Source organism: Phocoena sinus, chromosome 19, assembly GCF_008692025.1.
Source record: "Phocoena sinus isolate mPhoSin1 chromosome 19, mPhoSin1.pri, whole genome shotgun sequence".
Taxonomy (NCBI): domain Eukaryota; kingdom Metazoa; phylum Chordata; class Mammalia; order Artiodactyla; family Phocoenidae; genus Phocoena; species Phocoena sinus.
Window position 1 is genome coordinate 2,249,951 of NC_045781.1, and position 19,921 is coordinate 2,269,871.

Genomic DNA, 19,921 nt, shown 5'->3' on the forward strand with positions numbered 1-19,921 from the left:
TAACCACTGGGCTGCCAGGGAATTCCCTACTCATTTTTTTTTTTAAAGATTTTTTGACATGGCCCACTTTTAAAGTCTTTATTGAATTTGTTACAATATTGCTTCTGTTTTATGTTTTGATTTTTTGGCCACAAGCATGTGGGATCTTAGCTCCCTGACCAGGGATCAAACCCACAACCCCTGCATTGGAAGGCAAAGTCTTAACCACTGGACCACCAGGGAAGTCCCTACTCACTCAGCTTTTTAAAAAAGAAATTTTAAAGGGTGCTGAAGAGGGGGAATTATCTCCCTGGGATTCAGTGTTCTGTAGTCCTGGGTGTGTTAAACCTGCCTCCTGGGCTGACCTGATAATGGGTGAGTGCAGGGACTGTGGTGGTGGAGGGTTAGAGACCAAGAAAGGAAGCTGGCCTCTGCCCCGCATGGGATGCCTTGAAAGCGTCTTGACCAGCGAATGTCTTGTGGAGGATGAAGCTGGGGGGATAGACTGGAGATTGGGGTTAGGGGACAGGATCGGGGTGGGGGTTCAGCTGTGGAGTGGACCACAGGGGGCAGAAGCAGAGAAAGGACAGAGCAGGTGGGCTCAGGGATTGATCAATTGGATGTAAGGGTGAGGAAGGGGTCAAGTTGCCAATGAAGCCTGCAGAGACTGATGAGGAAGATGGTGGAGCGGGAATCCCAGGGGACAGGGCGTGCTGGGGGGAGCGGACAGAGGTGTTTGGGGAATGTGTTTGAATTTGGGTTTCAGGGGCCTGTGAGCCAGCCCTCTCTGTAAGGAAGACCTACATGATGATTGGTGAGGCAGAAGGAAAGAAGATATTCTGCATATTTGTAATTTATATGTTAAGTTCTACTATGAAAAAGCTTCATATCTACTCATGGGTACAAGGACAGCACTGCCTGCCACTGTCTCTCCATTCTTGGGCTCAACCATCATCATTTGCATGTTTGCTCTGATCCCCTTTTGTCTCTTTATCTCTTTACAGAAGAATTTTAAAGCAAATCTCAGCCATCCCGTCAATACACCCCTGCATACTACAAAAACATCTCTAAGAAATAATAAGATGGACATTTTCTTACCTATTCATAAGGCCACTTCCACACTCAACAAAACCGTTGAGAAATCCTTGATATTATCAAACACCCAGTCCATAATCAAATTTCCTTGAGTGTCTAAAAAATAATTTTTTTCTTCACAGCAGGTTTCCTTGAGTCTGACCCCAAACATGGTCCCCACCTACATTTGATTGTTGAGTCACTAACTTCCCTTTAAATCTAGAGTATGTGCTCTGTGGTTTTAAAATCTGATAAAATTTCTGTTTGCATAAACCTAAGCAAGGAAGACCACACTTACAAAAAGCTTTTTCATTCACACCAGGAGAACGTACTCCTTAAAAAAAAAAAATACTATTCACGAGGACAGTCAGTGGGTTATATCATGCAACATGGGTAATACATACAGTGTCCTAGAACAAGAACATGAAACCAGCTTTAGAGTCTCAAGGTAAATGGTTATATGTCAAGTTATTTTAGTTCAGATAACTTCCTGCAAACAGCCTCCTGAATTTCAAGTTGACAAGATATAGAATGAGAATATTAAAGAATATTTAATTTTTTAAAAATAAATTTATCTATTTATTTATTTTTTGGCTGCGTTGGGTCTTCATTACTGCATGCAGGCTTTCTCTGGTTGCAGCGAGTGGGGACTACTCTTTGTTGCGGTGCGCGGGCTTCTCATTGTGGTGGCTTCTCGATGCAGAGCACAGGCTTTAGGCGCACTGGCTTTGGTAGTTGTGGCACGCGGGCTCAGTAGTTGTGGCTCGCAGGCTCTAGAGCACAGGCTCAGTAGTTGTGGTACATGGGCTTAGTTTCTCTACGGCACGTGGGATCTTCCTGGACAAGGGCTTGAACTCGTATCCTCTGCATTGACAGGCGGATTCTTAACCACTGCACCACCAGGGAAGCCCTAAAGAATATTTAATTTTAAATTGGATTTTTTAACCCTTATTTGGCAAATCCTTCTCCTTCTCCTTCTTCTTCTTAATGACAGCAGAGGAGAAAGTCATGCTATAGGGGGCTGGAGGGAAGAGTAGGATCCTTCTCTCTGTAGCTACAGGGATTATGGGGGTAACTCTCTTTTCCTAAAAACTTCTAGCTCTATACTTTGGATTGTGGAATGTGTGTATGTGTGTGTGTGTGTGCGTGCTGTCATTTGGCATGCTGTCTGTCTCTCTCCCCCCACTAGAATGTAAGCCCCAAGAGGGAAAGGAGCTTTGCTTCCCTCACTGCTGTATCTCTGGCACCTAGGAATAATGCCTGACACAGGGCTGGCACTCTGTAAGTATTTGTTGAGTGACTAAATGTCTGTCTGTCCTCAGGTTCTGAATCCTGTTCCCTGGGAAACCCAACAGAACCCTGGACTGGGGAGAGGAGAAGAAGCCTGCCTTTAAAGTTGAGCCTCCTGGAGAGATGCAGTCTCAGGCCTGAGAAGATGCAGGGGCTGCTGTCTCAGGAGGACAGGGCCTGGGAGAAGCGTGCTTCCCTCACCAAGGACTGCGTGGCTGTGGAGGTTGGGGCCTCTGGCTGTGACAGTGACAAGAAAGGTGAGGGGCAGGGGTTCTGTGGAGGGGGGGGAAGTCATGGAAGAGCCTAGGGAAAGACATGACTTCATTCCTTTGCTCCTTTCAACACAGTTTTATGGAGCCTTGTGTCAGTCAGCTTTTGCTGTGTAACAAGTCAGCCCCAAACTGAGTGGCTTAAAGCAACAGTCATTTAGCTGCTAACAATTCTGTGGGTTGGCAATGTATGTGGCCTCAGGGGACAGTTCTGTTGCCCTTGCCTGTGTCGGCTCCCGCAGTGCAGCTGCAGTGAGCTGAAGGGCAGCTTGTTCATCTAAGATGGCTTTACTGGTGTGTCTAGCTGGTTTGATGGTGCTGACTTAAAGCCATGTGCCTCCAGCAGGCTAGCCCAGGCTTATTCTCACGGGGGTGGTTGCAGAGTTCTTGGGACCAGCAAGCAAGGGAAAACCCCAGGTCACAAGCACTTTTTTAGCCTCCACTGGCAACCCAGCTCTTCACCGGCCATTGGTCAAAATAAGCCATATGGTAAAGCTCAGAATCAGTGGGGCAGAGTGGGGAGGGCAGCCCAAGGGTGTGGACACAGGGAGCAGTGAACAAGCTGGAGGCCATTGGGGGCAAAAATCTATCACAAGCAACTACTATGTGCCAGGAGTTAGGGTCTTGCCGTGAACAAGATGGATTTGTAGAGCTCCGATTCTTCTTTTTCTTTTAATATTTATTTATTTATTTCTGGCTGCATTGGGTCCTAGTTGCATCATGCGCAATCTTTCATTGTGGGGTACAGGTTCTCCTGTGGCATGCGGGCTTCTCTCTAGTTGTGGCATGGGGGCTCAGTAGTTGCGGCACATGGGCTTAGTTGCCCTGCGGCATGTGGGATCTTAGTTCCCTGACCGGAGATCGAACCTGCGTCCCCTGCATTGGAAGGTGGATTCTTAACCACTGGACCACCAGAGAAGTCCCAAGCTCCAATTCTAGAGGAGAAAACAGGCACTAAAGAAAGAAGTTACAAAATAAAGAGAAAGGTCATGTCTGACGAGACCTATGGAGACAGTAAAACAGGATGATTGGTGGGGTGTGACAGTGTGATTGGGGAAGGTGGGAGAAGCACAAGAAGGATCAGTTGTTCCAAAGATGGGGGAACAGCTTCAAGGGCAGCCAGAGCTGCACGTGCAAGGACCCCACATTGGCAGCAAGTTTGCTGTGTTCAGGGAGACCACGGGGAACAGAGCAGGGAGATGGGAGGGAAAAATGATAGAGATAATCTGGGACCAGTGATGGGGCATCTTGTCGACCTTGGCAAGGAGTTTGCGTGTTACTTGAGTATTGAGAGAGCACTGGAAAGTTTTGAAGAGGAGAAGACAGGATCTCATTTGTATTTCAAAAGATTCTTCTAAATCAGTAGTTCTCAACTGGGGACAATGTTACACCCCACTGTCCTCCCCAGGCAACATAAGAGATCTTGAATTATCAGAACTGGGGAAATGCTGCTGCCATCTAGTGGGTGGAGGCCAGCAATGCTGCTTAGTGTCCTACGCTGCACAGAACAGGACCCCCCACCACAGGGATTTCGCAGCCTGAAATGCCAGCAGTGCCCATGTTGAGAAACTCTGCGTCCAGCTGCGTGTGAGAATGAACCGTAGGATTAGGAGGTCAAGAGTAGAAGCTGGGAGGCCAGTTGGGAGATTCCTGCAACCGTCCAGGAGTGGACAGGGGAGGAACAAAGAGATATCAAGGGTGACCCCTGGGATTTTGGCCCAAACATCTGGCGAAGAGTGGTGCCATTTGCTGAGATGGGGACACCTGAAAGGCACCCCCACAGGAGAATGGGGGCTGGACCTTCTACTAGGAAAAGTCCTTCCTTCCACAGGAGATGAGCAGATCTGGGACAGAAGTTGTGGGAAATAGAAATGTCAGTTCTGGCAGTGAGGAGGAGGTTTGGGGCTCCCGGCAGGACCTGGGTGCAGAAAGAGTGGAAAATGGCCGTCTCTGGTCCAACCCCCAGTTCTATCCAGTTGAGGAGTGAGAAGGATGTTGAGGTTCGAATATGGGGAGATTTCTTCACCAGAGGCTGGAACCTGGGGAAGCCTTGTTCCTCCTGGTTTAACTCTGTGGCTTTTTCTTCTGCTTTCTCACTCAGTTTTTGCCAGAGGCCTGTAGAGAAGGAACTATTGTACCCATTTGACAGGTGAGGGAATAGAGGCTCAGGTGGTGGATCACATCAGGTGACTCACTTTAAGTCTCCCAGGTAGTTACTGACAGAAATGGGATCAGAATTCAGGTCTCTCCTTCTCTCCACCCCACCTGAACCACATGGGCAGAGTGTGTGTGTGTGTGTGTGTGTGTGTGTGTGTGTGTGTGTGTGTGTGTGTGTGTTTTAGGATATCAGCAGAAGAGAGTTGGCAGACAGGAAGAAAGCAGAACCCATCCAGCTGGCCTGGTCACTCACTCATGACTCCTTTCTCCTCCATTCCTCCCCTCACCCAGACCTACCTTCTCCCGAGACTGGGCATCCCCAGGAGTGGAGCTCGGTGGAGGAAGACGAAGAGTCAGAGGACTCCCAGGTAAGCTGGCAATTCCTTCCTCTTTTGATGATGCCCCACTCTGCAGATCTCAGTGGGTTGTCACACTCCCTTCCTCAGCTTGGAATTTCCCTGCCCCACAAAAGTCTGTTTGGGGATGTGAGCCCCAAGAGGTCTCCCATGGGAAACAGGACATATTCCATGGTAGTCAGACATGGAGTGGAGGGTCTCAGGTGGCGGGGGCAACTCCACTCATGTGTACCCTCCAACCCTTCACTCATAAATCCTTCATAAATTAACCATTCATTCATCTGTCCTCTCATTTATTCACCCAAGCATCCATCTGTCTACTCACCCATATACCCATCCATCCATCCATCCATCCATGTGAGGTCATCTGTCTATTGACTTATTCATCCATCCATCGACCCTCCCAACTACTCACCCTTCTACCTATCCATTCATCCATCTACCCATTGAACATCCACCATCCATTCATCTGTCCTCTGATTCATCCACCCAGCCTTTCATTTACCTACTCATCCACACACCCATTCCATCCATCCATATATCCAGTTATCTATATACCCAATCATCTGCCCATTCATCCATATGCAACCACTCCATCCATTCAGCCCACCCACTCATCCATCCATCTATCCACTCATCTATCTACCCACGCATTCATCTATCTACTACCTGTTGGCTGTTGGAAGGATGTGGCTACTATTCATCCACCCATATGCCTACTCATCCATCCATCCACCGTCCATCCAACCATCCAACCATCCAACCACTAACTACCTACTGGGTTTTAATCCAAGTACTGCAAATAAAACCAAAAAGAGTTATCAAGCACATTCCTTTCACTGAAATACCTAGTGTTTTCTGTGGGGGGCATAAGACATCAACATGTGAAATAATAACAGTGGTTCTTTTATTTACATATTTATCTTATACATTAGGGAAAAACCACATAACCACTCTTGGCAACACATGAGGGTCCCATCTGCCAATCGTATATCAGAAATCCAACTTGGACTGGCTCAAGCCAGGAAAAGGTTTATTGACACAAGGTGGGGGGAGGCAAGCTGAACAACCAACCATGATAGTGTAGAAATAAGTGCTGGCTGCACGTGAGATAGCTCAATGGAAGAAGAAAGTAACTCTGTGGGCCAGGAGGTTTATTCTTGAATACCCAAGAGACACCATACCTGAGATTTTAGGGATGAGTAATTTCCTAGGCAGAGCAGGGGAGGAAACAGCATGTTCAAAGACGGAGGCATGATGTAATAAGGCACATTTGGGGAAACACTGGAGTTAGGGGCATAGCAGGGACTGGGATGAGTGGGATCATTCATTCAGTCCATAACTATTTGTTGTGCACCTACTATGTGCCAGGCAGTGTTCAAGGCAATGAGGGTGCAACAGTGAATGGGAGAGCGATGGCTCCTCTTTTCATGGGTTCACAGTCACCGAGGTAGACAGACAATTGGCAAAATGAGTAGCTAACCCATACTTCATGCTGGATGGTAATAAGTGCTATGGAGAAAAATTAAGCAGAGTTATGGGCGTACGAGGCGAGGGTAAAGGTTGCTATTTTAAGAAGATTGTCAAGGAAGTACCCCTGAGAGGGAGCTATTGGAGTACAGACCTGAAGGAGGTGGGGAGTGAGACTGGCAGATATATCTGGTGGGGAGAGGTTCTGGGCAGAGAGGGTACAGCAAGGGCAAAGGCCCTGAGGTAGGAGTGCGCCTGGAATGCGTGAGGAACAGCAGGGCTGGGGGGTGTTGGTTGGCTGGAGAAGAGTGGAAAGGAATAGTAGGATATGAGGTCATGGTGGTGATGGGGGTGTATGATGTAGGGTATTGTCAACCATGCTAAAATGTTGGCTTTCACTCTGAGTTGGGTGGATACTGTAAGGCAGAGAAGGTTCCAGCTTACGTTTCACAGGACCCTCTCACTGCTGAGTTCCACGCCAAGGAGGTTGGGTGTATCTTTTTTTTTTTAATTTTAAAGAAGTGTTTTTATTTTTATTTATTTATTTATTTGGCCGCGCAGCATGTGGGATCTTAGTTCCCCAACCAGGATGGAACCCTCACTCCCTGCAGTGGAAGCGCAGTCTTAACCACTGGACCGCCAGGTAAGTCCCCAGGTGTATCTTGTAGGCGGTGAGGAGCCTCTGGGGATTTGGGGATCTACAGAAACCACTCTGTTGGCCTCTGAGGAAGGAAGGGAGATTGGATGAGGCAGAGGGAGAGGCAGAGGTGTAGAAACCAGTTAGGAACCTCCAGCTGGTTGGAAGTGATCCAGGTAAGACACGCACTGATGTCACATGTATTATGGGACTGACATGATTCTAAGTGGTTCTTGTTATTTTATTTTACATTTTTAAAAAAAAAAAAATTTATTGGAGTAGAGTTGATTTACAATGTTGTGTTAGTTTCAGGTGTACAGCAGAGTGAATCAGTTATACATGTACATATTTTCATTCTTTTTTAGATTCTTTCCCCATATAGGTTATTACAGAATATTGAGTTCCCTGTGCTAGACAGTAGGTCTTTATTAGTTATCTATTTTGTATACAGTATAGTGTGTATGTTAATCCCCAACTCCTAATTTATACCTCCCCTCCCCTTTCCCCTTTGGTAACCATAAGTTTGTTTTCTACATCTGTGACTCTATTTCTGTTTTGCAAATAAGTTTATTTTCATCACTTTTTTAGATTCCACATAAAAGCAATATCATATGATATTTGTCTTTCTCTGTCTGACTTACTTCACTTAGTATGATCATCTCCAGGTCCATCCATGTTGCTGCAAATGGCATTATTTCATTCTTTTTTATGGTTGAGTAATATTCCATTGTGTATATGTACCACATCTTCTTTATCCATTCCTCTGTTGATGGACATTTAGGTTGCTTCCATGTCTTGGGTGGTTCTTGTTATTAACTCGACGCTCACTAGCTCTCATTATTAATTCATGAGCCCTGTGAAGTAGTATGGTTTCCCTCCCTTTAAGATGAAGCTAGGGTGGGCGAGGTGCCCAGAGACCTCTGTGACATCATTCATTCATTCACTTATTCACTCCGTCATGGCTCATTCAACCAACATTGATGGAGCACAGGCTGGGACCCGGCAGGGGTGGGCGGTGGGTCCTGACCCAGCTGACCTTTCTGCATGGACACAGCCTCCTTCCTATAGGTGGCCCCCTTCCAAAAAATAAAAAAGAGAAGATCAGGCCATATGGGACCAGAGACCTTTAATATCAATAAGAGGCAGGCTCCACAGCCCTCACCATGGGGCTAAATCAATTTATTTGATTCTCTTAATAGTTCTTGATGTGGGATCTGTTACAATTGTATTTTACAGACAGGGAAACTAAGGCACAGAGAGGTCAAGTACACTTTCCCCAGAGCACCCAGCTTGTAAGTGGTAGGGGTGGGATTTGAATCCAGTGCCTTTCTTAACCACTAAAGTATCCTGTCTGTCTGGGGACTTTATCCTCCCCCAAGAGAGGACTGGGGATAAGGGGTGAGGGCTTCTCCCCATCCCACTACTCAGTTATGTCCCTCCACCCCTCAGGTGGGGAGGAGTGAGTGAAGGAATGGAGGGGAGGAAAGGAGTTACTTTCCTAATATTTCTTTTTTAAAATTTATTTTACTTATTTTATTTTTGGCTGCATTGGGTCTTCATTGCTGTGCGTGGGCTTTCTCTAGTTGCGGCGAGCGGGGACTACTCTTCGTTGTGGTGCGCGGGCTTCTCATTGTGGTGGCTTCTCTTGTTGCGGAGCACGGGCTCTAGGCGTGCAGGCTTCAGTAGTTGTGGCACATGGGCTCTAGAGTGCAGGTTCAGTAGTTGTGGTGCACGGGCTCAGTAGTTGTGGCGCATGGGCTTAGTTGCTCTGCGGCATGTGGGATCTTCCCGGACCAGGGCTCAAACCCATGTCCCCTGCATTGGCAGACAGATTCCCAACCACTGCACCACCCAGGGAAGCACCCTGATATTTCTTCGTGTTTTTTAAGATTTTTGTTTTTGATGTGGACCATTTTTAAAGTCTTTATTGAATTTGTTACAATACTGCCTCTGTTCTATGCCTTGGCTTCCTGGCCAAAAAGCATGTGGTATCCCAGGTCCCCGACCAGGGATAGAACCCACACCCCCTGCATTGGAAGGTGAAGTCCTAACCACTGGACCGCCAGGGAAGTCCCCTGACATTTCTAAGAGGCAGAAATTCCCACTCTATGGCCCCAGACATAGGAAAGCAGGGAGGAAAAAATAGTCCCATCACTCCCATACCATAAAATACAAGCATGCGTCACAAATGCAAACCTTCTCAGAGTATGAGGTAAGGAAAGAAATAGACTTGGTAAAAGTTGCTATAAAAGCAAAACTCATCTACAACATTAGAAATCCAGATACTGGTTCCCTTCGAGGTGGGGTAAATGAGGGAGCATGAGAGGGGGACATTTTGGGGTGCTGATAATGATCTGCTTCTTCTTCTGGGTGCCAGTTACACGATTCACCTTCCGGAGATTCATCACGCTTGTAGGATACATGCAATTTTCTCTTTGCTTATTATACTTCAACAGAATGTTTTTAGAAGGTTGTCCCGTTTCCTTGCAGGCATTTTTTTTTCCTGGAAGTTGAGACTGAACTAGGATTCTTGTGCAAGGGATTTATTGAGGAAGTGTGTTCTCGGGTAGAACCCGTAAGGGGTGAGGGAGGCTGGGAAGGAGGAGAGGGAGTGAGGCAAGTATTATATGGGTTTAACTGAGGTCCGGCTTCAGTCTGATCCCACAGGGAGCTCTGGAGTGTGAATAGTACCAGTCCTTCTCTGAGCCAGTGGGGAGGCTTTTATCTCCCATCGCTGGTTGTGGACAGTGAGTGTAACCTTGTAGGTAACTCTCTAGAGAGGTGGCTCCTCTTAGCAAAGGGCATTTCTTAGGAGAAAGGGGGCAACCATAAATATAAACCATAAACCATCAAGTTAGCAGCCAACACTCACAGCAGCTGGAGGAGAAACAAAGAGGAACTAAGTGAGGCGCTGACGGGTCCATTACGTGTGGTGTCGTGTGCGTGTGTGTATGTGTAAAATTTTTGGATTTCAGATGAGCCATATTAACTACATTTTCTTCTTTTTTAAAACTTTTTTTTTTTTACATTTTCCTGAATTTATACTCTGCTTTTTAAAAATGGAGGAATACCTGGGACTTCTTTTGTGGTCCAGTGTTTAAGACTCTTTGCTTCCACTGCAGGGGACACGGGTTAGATCCCTGGTCGGGGAAATTGAGATCCTGCATGCCGCGCAGCACAGCCAAAAAAAAAACAAAAAAAAAAAAGGAGGCATAATTATTTCCAATAAAATGCACATGTCAGTAAGTGTCGACACATATGCTTGCATAACCAACCTGCCATCATCCTAGAAAATGCCTTCATCTTCCTTTCCAGTCTGACTCACTCCCTCATCCCAGTTCTGATTTCTGGTTGCATAGATTCGTTTTGCCTTCGTATAAATAGAGTCCTACAGTAAATGACATATATTTCTTAACCCCCGAAAAAGGAAATTATAGCAAGATTATTATTCTGCCATTTGGTGTTTTCACAACAATATCGTCTGGATAACTTTCCATCCTGATCACTTTCATCCTTTTTAAAAATTACGTTTTACAGCTGCCGAATATTCTATACAGCAGTTGTGTCATGCCCATTTCCTCAACAGATGAATTGTTAGGTTATCCTTGTTTTTGTTGCCACAGGAGAATGAATGTTTATCCAGTTGGCTTCATTTTCTGTAGTGTGGATTATTAGGGACTTCATAAGATCTCTGAATGTAGATCCACTGAATCCAAAATTCCCACGGTAGAGCCCAAAATATGTGAAAAACTCCCCCAAGAGGTTTCTGATGCTCTGCCAGGTTTGGGAACAGCTGACGTGGGTTATTCTCTCCAGGTTGTAAAAGGAAGGTTTGAAATGAGGTGGCATCCAGTGGGGGAGAGCAAGCTAGAGGGAGGAATTGGTCCTTTCCCGAAGATTAGAGATGAGAATCCCATTAATGGTTTATAACATGCTTTAACATCTCATAGTACGTGTCCCCTTCATTTCTCTCCTTTAACAGAATTTTTTTAATGTTCACCACTGCCTAGCTCTCCAGATAACTCATTCATGCCCATTCCCAAAACTTCCCAGATATTTTAATAGCAATTGCATTTAACTCATCGTTATTTTGCAGAAGAATTGTCACCGTTTTAAACATTTTGTCTTCCCATCCTTCGTTGTGGTATGTCCTTTTTGGGGGGGGGGGGGGGCGTGCCACGCAGCATACGGGATCTTAGTCCAGGAATCAAACCCGTGCCCCCTGCAGTGGAAGCACAGAGTCCTAACCACTGGACCGCCAGGGAAGTCCCTGTCTTTCCGTTCATTCATTCATTTGAGAAATATTTATAAACTTGGACTCTGGGTCAGGCACTGGAGATACAGCCACGAGCAAACTAAAATCTCTGCCCTCTCTGGACACGGGAGAAAGAGAGCTGGGGAGGGCAGATGGGTGGTCTACCGTGGGGATGTATTGGGGGATGCTGTTCTATACAGAGTGGTGCGGGCGGGGGTTTCTAAAGTTGTGGTGGAAAATGTGGAGCTGGAATATGTGGCGGAGATATCCAGGCAGGAGAAAGCATAACTGCAAAGCTTGGAGGTGAGAGTGGCTGGGGCAGAGTGACTTTAGCTTTGGAGGGATCGCTCTGGCTGACGCATACAAAAGAAATTGGGGGTGAGGGGAGTGTCAGGATAAGAAACAAGAGTGCCCAGTTTTTAACCCAATTGTTTGGAGGTTTTTTTGTTTTGTTTTGTTTTTTGATATTTAGTTGCATGAGTTCTTCATATGTTTTGGATATTAACTTTTTGTCAGATGTATGATTTACAAATATTTTCTCCCATTCAATAGTTTGCCCTTTTGTTGATAGTTTCCTTTGCTGTGCAGAAGCATTTTTGTTTGATGTAGTCCCACTTGTTTATTTTTGTTTTTGTTGCTTGTGCTTCTGTTGTCGTATAAAGAAAAAATCATTGTCAAGACCAATATGAAGGAACCGTTGCCTTATGTTTCTTCCATGAGTTTTGTGGTTTTAAGTTTTACATTCAAGTCTTTATTCCATGTCGAGTTAATATGGCAGTATGGTGTAAGATAGTGGTACAGTTTCCCATAAAATAAACTCTGAAATTGAATTAAAACAAAGAAAGAAACAAGAGTGATGGTGACTTTGACCGGTGTGGTGGTACTGGGGGGAGTGGATGGAAGTGGTCAGCATCTGGATGTATTTGGAAGGTGAAGCCAACAGCATTGGCTGGTGGGTTGGAGGTGAGTATTGAGAGACAGGAGTCAAGGGTGCCACAGTTGGATGCCTGGAGGGACCTGAGGGGTAGACTCGGGGGAAACTGCAAGAGGAGCTTTTTTTTGGCCAGTGGGGAGGGATATTAGGATATTTGGGAAATGTAAAGTTTAAGATGCCCATGAGATATTCAAGCGGAGATGGCAGGTATACAGTGAGATTTATGTCAGGAATTTAAGAGAGGGGTTGGGTCAAGAAAAACACACACACACACGTACATGTGAAGATCATTAGAGTACAGGTGGTATTTGCAACTGTGAGAATTTATATATCATTTTGAAATTTTCACCACATGTATCATCATTCTGATATTTCCTCTGCTAGGACATAGGTATAGTACTTACTTTTGTATATTTATATCTGGTCACTTTGTTGTATACTTTTTTATTTGTTTTTATTGAGGTATAGTTAATTTACAATGTTGTGTTAGTTTCAAGTGTACAGCAAAGTGATTAGTTATACATATACATAAATTTTCTTTTTCAGATTCTTTTCCGTTATAGGTTATTACGAGATATTGAGGATAGTTCCCTGTGCTATAGTTTGTAGTTTTTAATTCAAACAGCTTTACAGCTGATACACTGTCTCATTCCCAATCCTGTAATCCCATTTTCCTGCACGTGGCAATGGTGGCTCCCCCTCTGATATTTATAGTTTTTCTTTCTTCTTTTTTTTGTGTGTGTGTGTGTTTCAGGGCTTTGTGGAGTGGTCAAAAGCTCCGCAACAAATGACCATAGTCTTGGTAGTGTGTGTGCTTTATTTGTTCCTGGTTTTAACAGGGATGCCTATGATGTTTCACATTTAACTATAAAAGTGGCTATTGTTTAGAAATAGATGCCCTGTGTCATGTTAAGGAAGAGCCCTGATTAAAAATCAGGAATAGGTCTTGAATATTATCAAATGCCTTTTAAACATCCATTGAGATGATTTTTCTTTTGTATTTAACCTTTTTGTGTGAGGTTTTGAATTACTGTATTTCACTGACCTTAAGACATCATCGATTGTAAAACACGCATTATTTTGTATACCCCTGAGAAAGAAAAAAAATGCTACTTAAATGTAAGATGCCACCAAGTGGAAGATGCATCCTGACTTCAGAGAAGGTGAACACGTGCAACTTAGGAGCGATAAAATCTGGTAGATTTCTTAACTACAAATCATCTTTGCATTCTTAGGATGGTGGTACAGCAGTCTTTTCAGATATTGAATTCTATTTCTTGATATTTTCTGTAGGATTCTTGCCTCTATCTTCTTATGTAAGACTGGTGCTATCTTTGCTAAGTTTTGGTATCGTGGCTAAGCTTGCATCATGGAAGGACTTGAGTAAAGTTTAACCTTTTTCTGTGCTTTCGAATACTTTCTGTAGCTTGAGAAGTATCAATTCCTTGACATTTTGAAAGAATTCACCAGTAAAGTAATCAGGTCCTAGAGCTATGGAGGGGACGTTTCAGTGAGTTGTTGGATGGCTTTCTCCATTTCTTCTCATGTTATTAGCTTATGAATACTTTTTACTCCATTAATTTTTATGATTTACAGTGTTCTCTTATCCCCTAGGCTATGCTTCATTCCACTAAGCTTCCCCCCCAAGATGATTAGCTTATTTGTGCACAGTATTTTATAATTAAACAAAATCTTCTCTTTATTTTATTCTGTTCCCTTTCTGCCTTTCAACTTCGGTTTGTGGTTATTAGATTTGTCAAAGTTTTATCTAGTTTATTATTAAGTTTCTGAAGAACCATCATTAGGATTTATTTATGTCCATTATTTCTCTAGTTTATAATTTGTTTTCCTTTAACATGTATTGGGTTTATTTATTTATTTTTTATTTATTTATCTTTGCCGTATGCGGGCCTCTCACTGTTGTGGCCTCTCCTGTTGCAAAGCACAGGCACCGGACGCGCAGGCTCAGCGGCCATGGCTCACGGGCCCAGTCGCTCCGCAGCATGTGGGATCCTCCCAGACCGGGACACGAACCCGTGTCCCCTGCATTGGCAGGCGGACGCTCAACCACTGCGCCACCAGGGAAGCCCAGTCATTTTGTTTTAATAGGACTTTCAGTGGCCTCCCCGAGTTTGCTAGAGAAATCAGGGCAGGAGAAGTATGGGCTTCTCTCTCTCTCCATTCCCCTCTCTGGATGATTGCACCCAACAAGCCAACAACTGGCCCTTAGAAGAAAGAAACACAAGCCTCAGCTGTTTCATTCATTAGTATTTTATTGGTTGCAAATAGGAGAGTCTCAATTCAAATGAACTCAAGCAAAGAGATTCATTATAGATTCACTTACACCAAAGTTCAGGATGAAATCAGCTTCATTTAGAGCTGGAATGAACTGTTGTGATGATTGAATATGTAAATGAGGATATGTAAGCTGTGTTAAAGAAGTTACTTGTAAAAGGCATTGACCAATGCAGAAAATAATTTAAAATAAAATATCTCTTTTCAGGAATGGTATTCTTGGAAATGCTGGGAAAAGATTCCTGGGTCTTGGAAGATAATTACTAGAAATATGCAGGGGAGGTAGTATATCTTTTTTTTTTTTAATGTATTAAGTATTCCTGGAACAAAAGCAGTGAGTTGGAAGGGGAGGATTGTCCAAGTAAAGAATGGATTTATAAGGAAAAAAGTTTAGAGCTGGTTCTCCAGGTCTAAAAATATTGCTGAGGACTTTCCGCTGGCCTCCTAGTTACCTTCCTTTTGGGGGTGACCTCCTTCTCCTTCTCCACGTGCCTGGGAGAATAGCTACCACCCCCATTACCTACTTGGCAAGGCGGGGAGGCGGGGGTGGTTTCAGGGCAGATTCTCGTCACACACACCCCACCTCCCGTCGCTGCTTGGCTGCAGGGACCAGAGTCTTGCAATAAAGGATGCAGAGGCCCGAGGCAGGAACAAGCTGTTGGAGGAGCAGGCGAAGAATGATGCGCAGCTGGGCAAGAGTGGAATGGAGATGCCTGTGGAGACCATCATAGATGTCCAGGCCAAGGGACTGTGATTAGCTCAGACGGAGCCGGTATTCTTAATCACATTTGTGACATATTGAAAATAATCACGCTAGTAATATAAATCATATTAGCAGTGGTTATTTATTTGGGCTCTACCACATGCCAGGAACCTCATTTCATGGATGATTAAAGTCTCCACCAGCACCGCTGATGCTCTGTTCTCCACCCAACAGCCAGGCAGATCCCATTAAACCATAATTAAGACCATGTATAATGCACACCTCAGCAAGTAAAAGCTGAAGTCCTCACAGTAGCCGGGCCAGCCGCACGCAAACCCGCCTGCGCCCCCATCTCTGCTTTTTGCTCCCTCCGCTGCTCCAGCTGCTGCTCCAGCTGCACTGGCCTCTTTGCTGTTCCAACAAGCGCATCGTGCACCAGCCTCAGGACTTTTGCCCCAGCTCTGGAATGGACCTCTGCCTGGAATGCTCTTCCCCCAGAAGCCCACATGGCTCCCTCAGTCCTACAGGTCTCTGCTCCAACGTTCGCCTCCTTAGAGAGGATTTCCTTGACCACCCCCTCCGCAGTTCACTCTGATCATCCTTATAGCCCGTATCACCACCTGACAATTACGGATTAATGCGGCTCTTTTCTGGCGTCCTCCTACTCGGGTGGCTTTCCCCAGAGAAACTTGGTCTTGGGAAGGTTGAATTGGAGAGGACTGCAGAGATCAGGCTCTGTCTCCCAGGAACCCTTCCTACACCCACACCACCTTGTGGGGCCCCAGCCACTTGGACCCTCTCCCCCAAATGCTTGAAGCTGCTCTGTCCCCTCCTGGAACGGAGATGTTGGACCCAGGGTAGTATCTGCATATAGTATGTGGGGTACGTGATGGAGGGGGAAATAGGTCAAATAAGTTGGCAAATATGGCAAATTAAAAATCATACGGAAATAGCTGGGATGCCCAGCCGCTGGTCCATAGCTTGTAATTCTCATCATGAGACTGCCTACTCCGAGGATGGGCAATTCCGGTTGTGAGAGTGGTTTTGGGGTCGGTGGGCTTGCTGCAAGCTGCCACCAGGGAGCGGCTTCAGCATCCAGCACCGTGGTGTTCATGGACTGTCCACTTCTGTTCCTCTTGACCTTATCTGTATCCCTAAATTTCAAAAGCTCCGAAACAAACATTTTCGATGACTGCTGCTCCAGGGGCTCAGCTCCTTCTGCAGCTGTAGACACTCAGACTCTGACCTCGCGGGGGCTCCATTCTTTCTGCAGCAGGAGGGTCTACAAACTCCTGCTTCCTCTGGGGGCTGCTGACTGCAGCAGGAGGGACTCAGGGCAGACTCGCCACACACATCCCTACAGCCCATCCCTGCTCCTGGGCAGGGACAGGAGGTCACAGCCGGCCAACCAGCCTACACGCGAGGCCGGAGCAGCACAGTCCCCCACGAAGTCAAAATCAGCTTGGGAGCCCTTCACCCAGCGAATACAGGCTGGTGCCTGTGGACTCAAGGGGCGCCGGAGCCCTCTGCGCCTGCACACTCGAACCAGGTAGGCTCTCCCTGAAGTCTTGGTGGGAAGGCTCAGTGGACAGTCCTGTGGCCCCGCCCACGGCCCTGTGGCCCCACCCCCACACAAGGCGGGGCTGACCCGCAGCTCTTCAGCTGCAGAGGGCCTGTTTCTTCTGTTCTCTCGGGTCATTGAACTCAGCACCATGTCTGTAAACTAGGTTCCATTTTACTCATTCACCCATTTCACCTGGCACTTACTGAACACCTACTGTGTGCATAGGCCTGAACTGAGCAAAGGTCAGAGGGAGGAGCCAGACTGTGTGTGGTCCATGACCCTGAATGGCTCTAGGGCGGGGGCTGGGCATTTCGACTATCCATTCAGTCACTCAGTATTTCTTGAGAACCTACTGCGTGCTATGGCCTGAGTGATGTCTGGGGCACACAGAGGAACCAACTCTGTTGTCCCTGATTCTTAATGACTCCAGGGCTGACGCTGGGATGTATAAACTACTCATTCAGTCACTTGGCACTTCTTGGAGACCTACTATGTGCTGAGGTCTGGGCTGGGCAAAGTTTGGATCACAGGAATGGACCAGAATTGCATGGTCTCTGACCGTGAAAGGCTGCAGGGGTGGTGCTGAGGATGTTCGCCTACTCATTCATTTACCTGACCTATTCATTCATGTCTACTGAGGACCTACTGTGTGCTAAGGCCTGGGTTGCATGATATCTGCGGCACAGGGAGTGCCAACTCTGTGGTCCCTGACTCTGAATGACTCCAAGTGCTGGTGCTGGGGCTATACAACTGTTCATTCAGTCACCTGGCACTTCATCAGGACCTACTGTGTGCTGTGGCCTGGGTGATACCTAGAACACAGGGAAGACTCAGACACTGTGGTTCCTGACCCTACAGGATACCAGGGCCAGGTCAGGGGTTTTTCTCTTATTTATTCATTCACCTGATGTTTCTTCAGGACCTACTGTGTGCCAAGGCCTGTGAAGAAAATGCCAGGACAGAAGTAAAAAAGGCAGACAGATTCTCTCCTCCCAGGCCCCTCACTAGCTTCTTTTGTAGGGCTGGGAGCTGAGGGAGCTGGTGGACTGGGAGGCAGATGTGTCCCCATTTGTTATATATATGTCTGCATCTCTCCCTTCCTGGCTTAGCTGAAGATCACTTGTGCTTGAGTTGTTTTCAAGGCTTGACGTATCAGTTTCTGATAAATTACAACAATTTTTCAACCTTTCTTGGGGGGCCAAGGAAATCTAAATATGGACTGGTCACTGGCTGATATTAAGAAATTATTTATTTCATTATGTGATAATAATATTGTGGTTGCAAAGATTTTCTTTATTTCTTAGAGATGCAGGCTTCGGTATTTACCAGTGAAGTGAGATATGTCTGTAATTTACTTTAAAATAGACCTGAATAGATAGCTAGTGGGAAGCAGGCGCATAGCACAGGGAGATCAGATTGGTGCCTTGTGACCACCTAGAGGGGTGGAATAGGGAGGGTGGGAGGGAGGGAGATGCAAGAGGGAAGAGATATGGGGATATATGTATATGTATAGCTGATTCACTTTGTCATAAAGCAGAAACTAACACACCATTGTAAAGCAATTATACTCCAATAAAGATGTTAAAAAAAAACAACTAGACCTGGAAAATATACATATAGACATATTTTCATGACCTATTTTAAAAGCAAATATATGTTATAAAATGCGGTATATTTCATTATTTAAAAAATTGTAGGTATTATATTTTTATGTTACCAAAATTATGATTATTATTATTTTTGTGTGTGTGTGCAGCACGGGCCTCTCACTGTTGTGGCCTCTCCCTTTGCGGAGCACAGGCTCCGGATGCGCAGGCTCAATGGCCATGGCTCACGGGCCCAGCCACTCCGCAGCATGTGGGATCTTCCCAGACCGGGGCATGAACCTGTGTCCCCTGCATCGGCAGGCGGACTCTCAACCACTGCACCACCAGGGAAGCCCCCAATATTATTTTTTAAAACACATCTTTGTTGGAGTATAATTGCTTCACAATACTGTGTTAGTTTCTGTTGTACAACAAAGTGAATCAGCCATATGCATAAATATATCCCCATATCCCCTCCCTCTTGAGCCTCCCTCCCACCCTCCCTATCCCACCCCTCTAGGTGGTCACAAAGCACTGAGCTGATCTCCCTGTGCTATGCTGCTGTTTCCCACCAGCCAACTATTTTACATTTGGTAGTGTATATATGTCGATGCTCCTCTCACTTCTCCCCAGCTTCCCCCTCCCCTCCCCCGTGTCCTCAAGTCCATTCTCTATGTCTACATCTTTATTCCTGCTCTGCCACTAGGTTCATCAGTACCATTTTTTTTTTTAGATTCCATATATATGTGTTAGCATACGGTATTTGATTCTCTTTCTGACTGATTTCACTCTGTATGACAGACCCTAGCTCCATCCACCTCATTACAAATAACTCAATTTCGTTTCTTTTTATGGCTGAGTAATATTCCATTGTATATATGTGCCACATCTTCTTATCCAGTCATCTGTCGATGGACACGTAAGTTGTTTCCATGTCCTGGCTATTGTAAATAGAGCTGCAATGAACATTGTGGTACATGACTTTTTGAATTATGGTTTTCTCAGGGTATATGCCCAGTAGTGGGATTGCTGGGTCATATGGTAGTTCTATTTTTAGTTTTTAAAGGAACCTCCATACTGTTTTCCATAGTGGTTGTATCAATTTACATTCCCACCAACAGGGCAGGAGGGTTCCCTTTTCACCACATCCTTTCCAGCATTTATTGTTTCTAGATTTTAAAAAATTTATTTATTGGCTGCGTTGGGTCCTCGTTGCTGTATGCGGTCTTTCTCTAGTTACGGCGAGCTGGGGGGGCTACTCTTCGTTGTGGTGAGCAGGCTTCTTATTGCGGTGGCTTGTCTTGTTGCAGAGCATGGGCTCTAGGCGCGCAGGCTTCAGTAGCTGTGGCACA

General features: G+C 45.7%; 2 protein-coding genes across 2 annotated transcripts in view; both read left to right on the forward strand.

Moving 5' to 3' along the window:
• The window catches only part of ZNF470 (zinc finger protein 470), a 77,834-nt gene extending 70,346 nt beyond the window's left edge, over positions 1-7,488 (forward strand). The window contains exons 6-8 of the transcript XR_004346860.1: positions 2,376-2,600; positions 5,061-5,137; positions 7,157-7,488. The gene's annotated coding sequence lies outside the window, so the exon portion shown is untranslated. The remainder of the gene's footprint in view (positions 1-2,375; positions 2,601-5,060; positions 5,138-7,156) is intronic.
• Positions 1,443-13,286, forward strand: SMIM17 (small integral membrane protein 17). Its single transcript, XM_032613321.1, has 4 exons — positions 1,443-1,446; positions 2,376-2,600; positions 5,061-5,137; positions 13,176-13,286. The coding sequence occupies exons 1-4, from the start codon at positions 1,443-1,445 to the stop codon at positions 13,284-13,286; spliced, it is 417 nt and encodes a 138-aa protein (XP_032469212.1).
• The last annotated feature ends 6,635 nt before the right edge of the window (positions 13,287-19,921 follow it).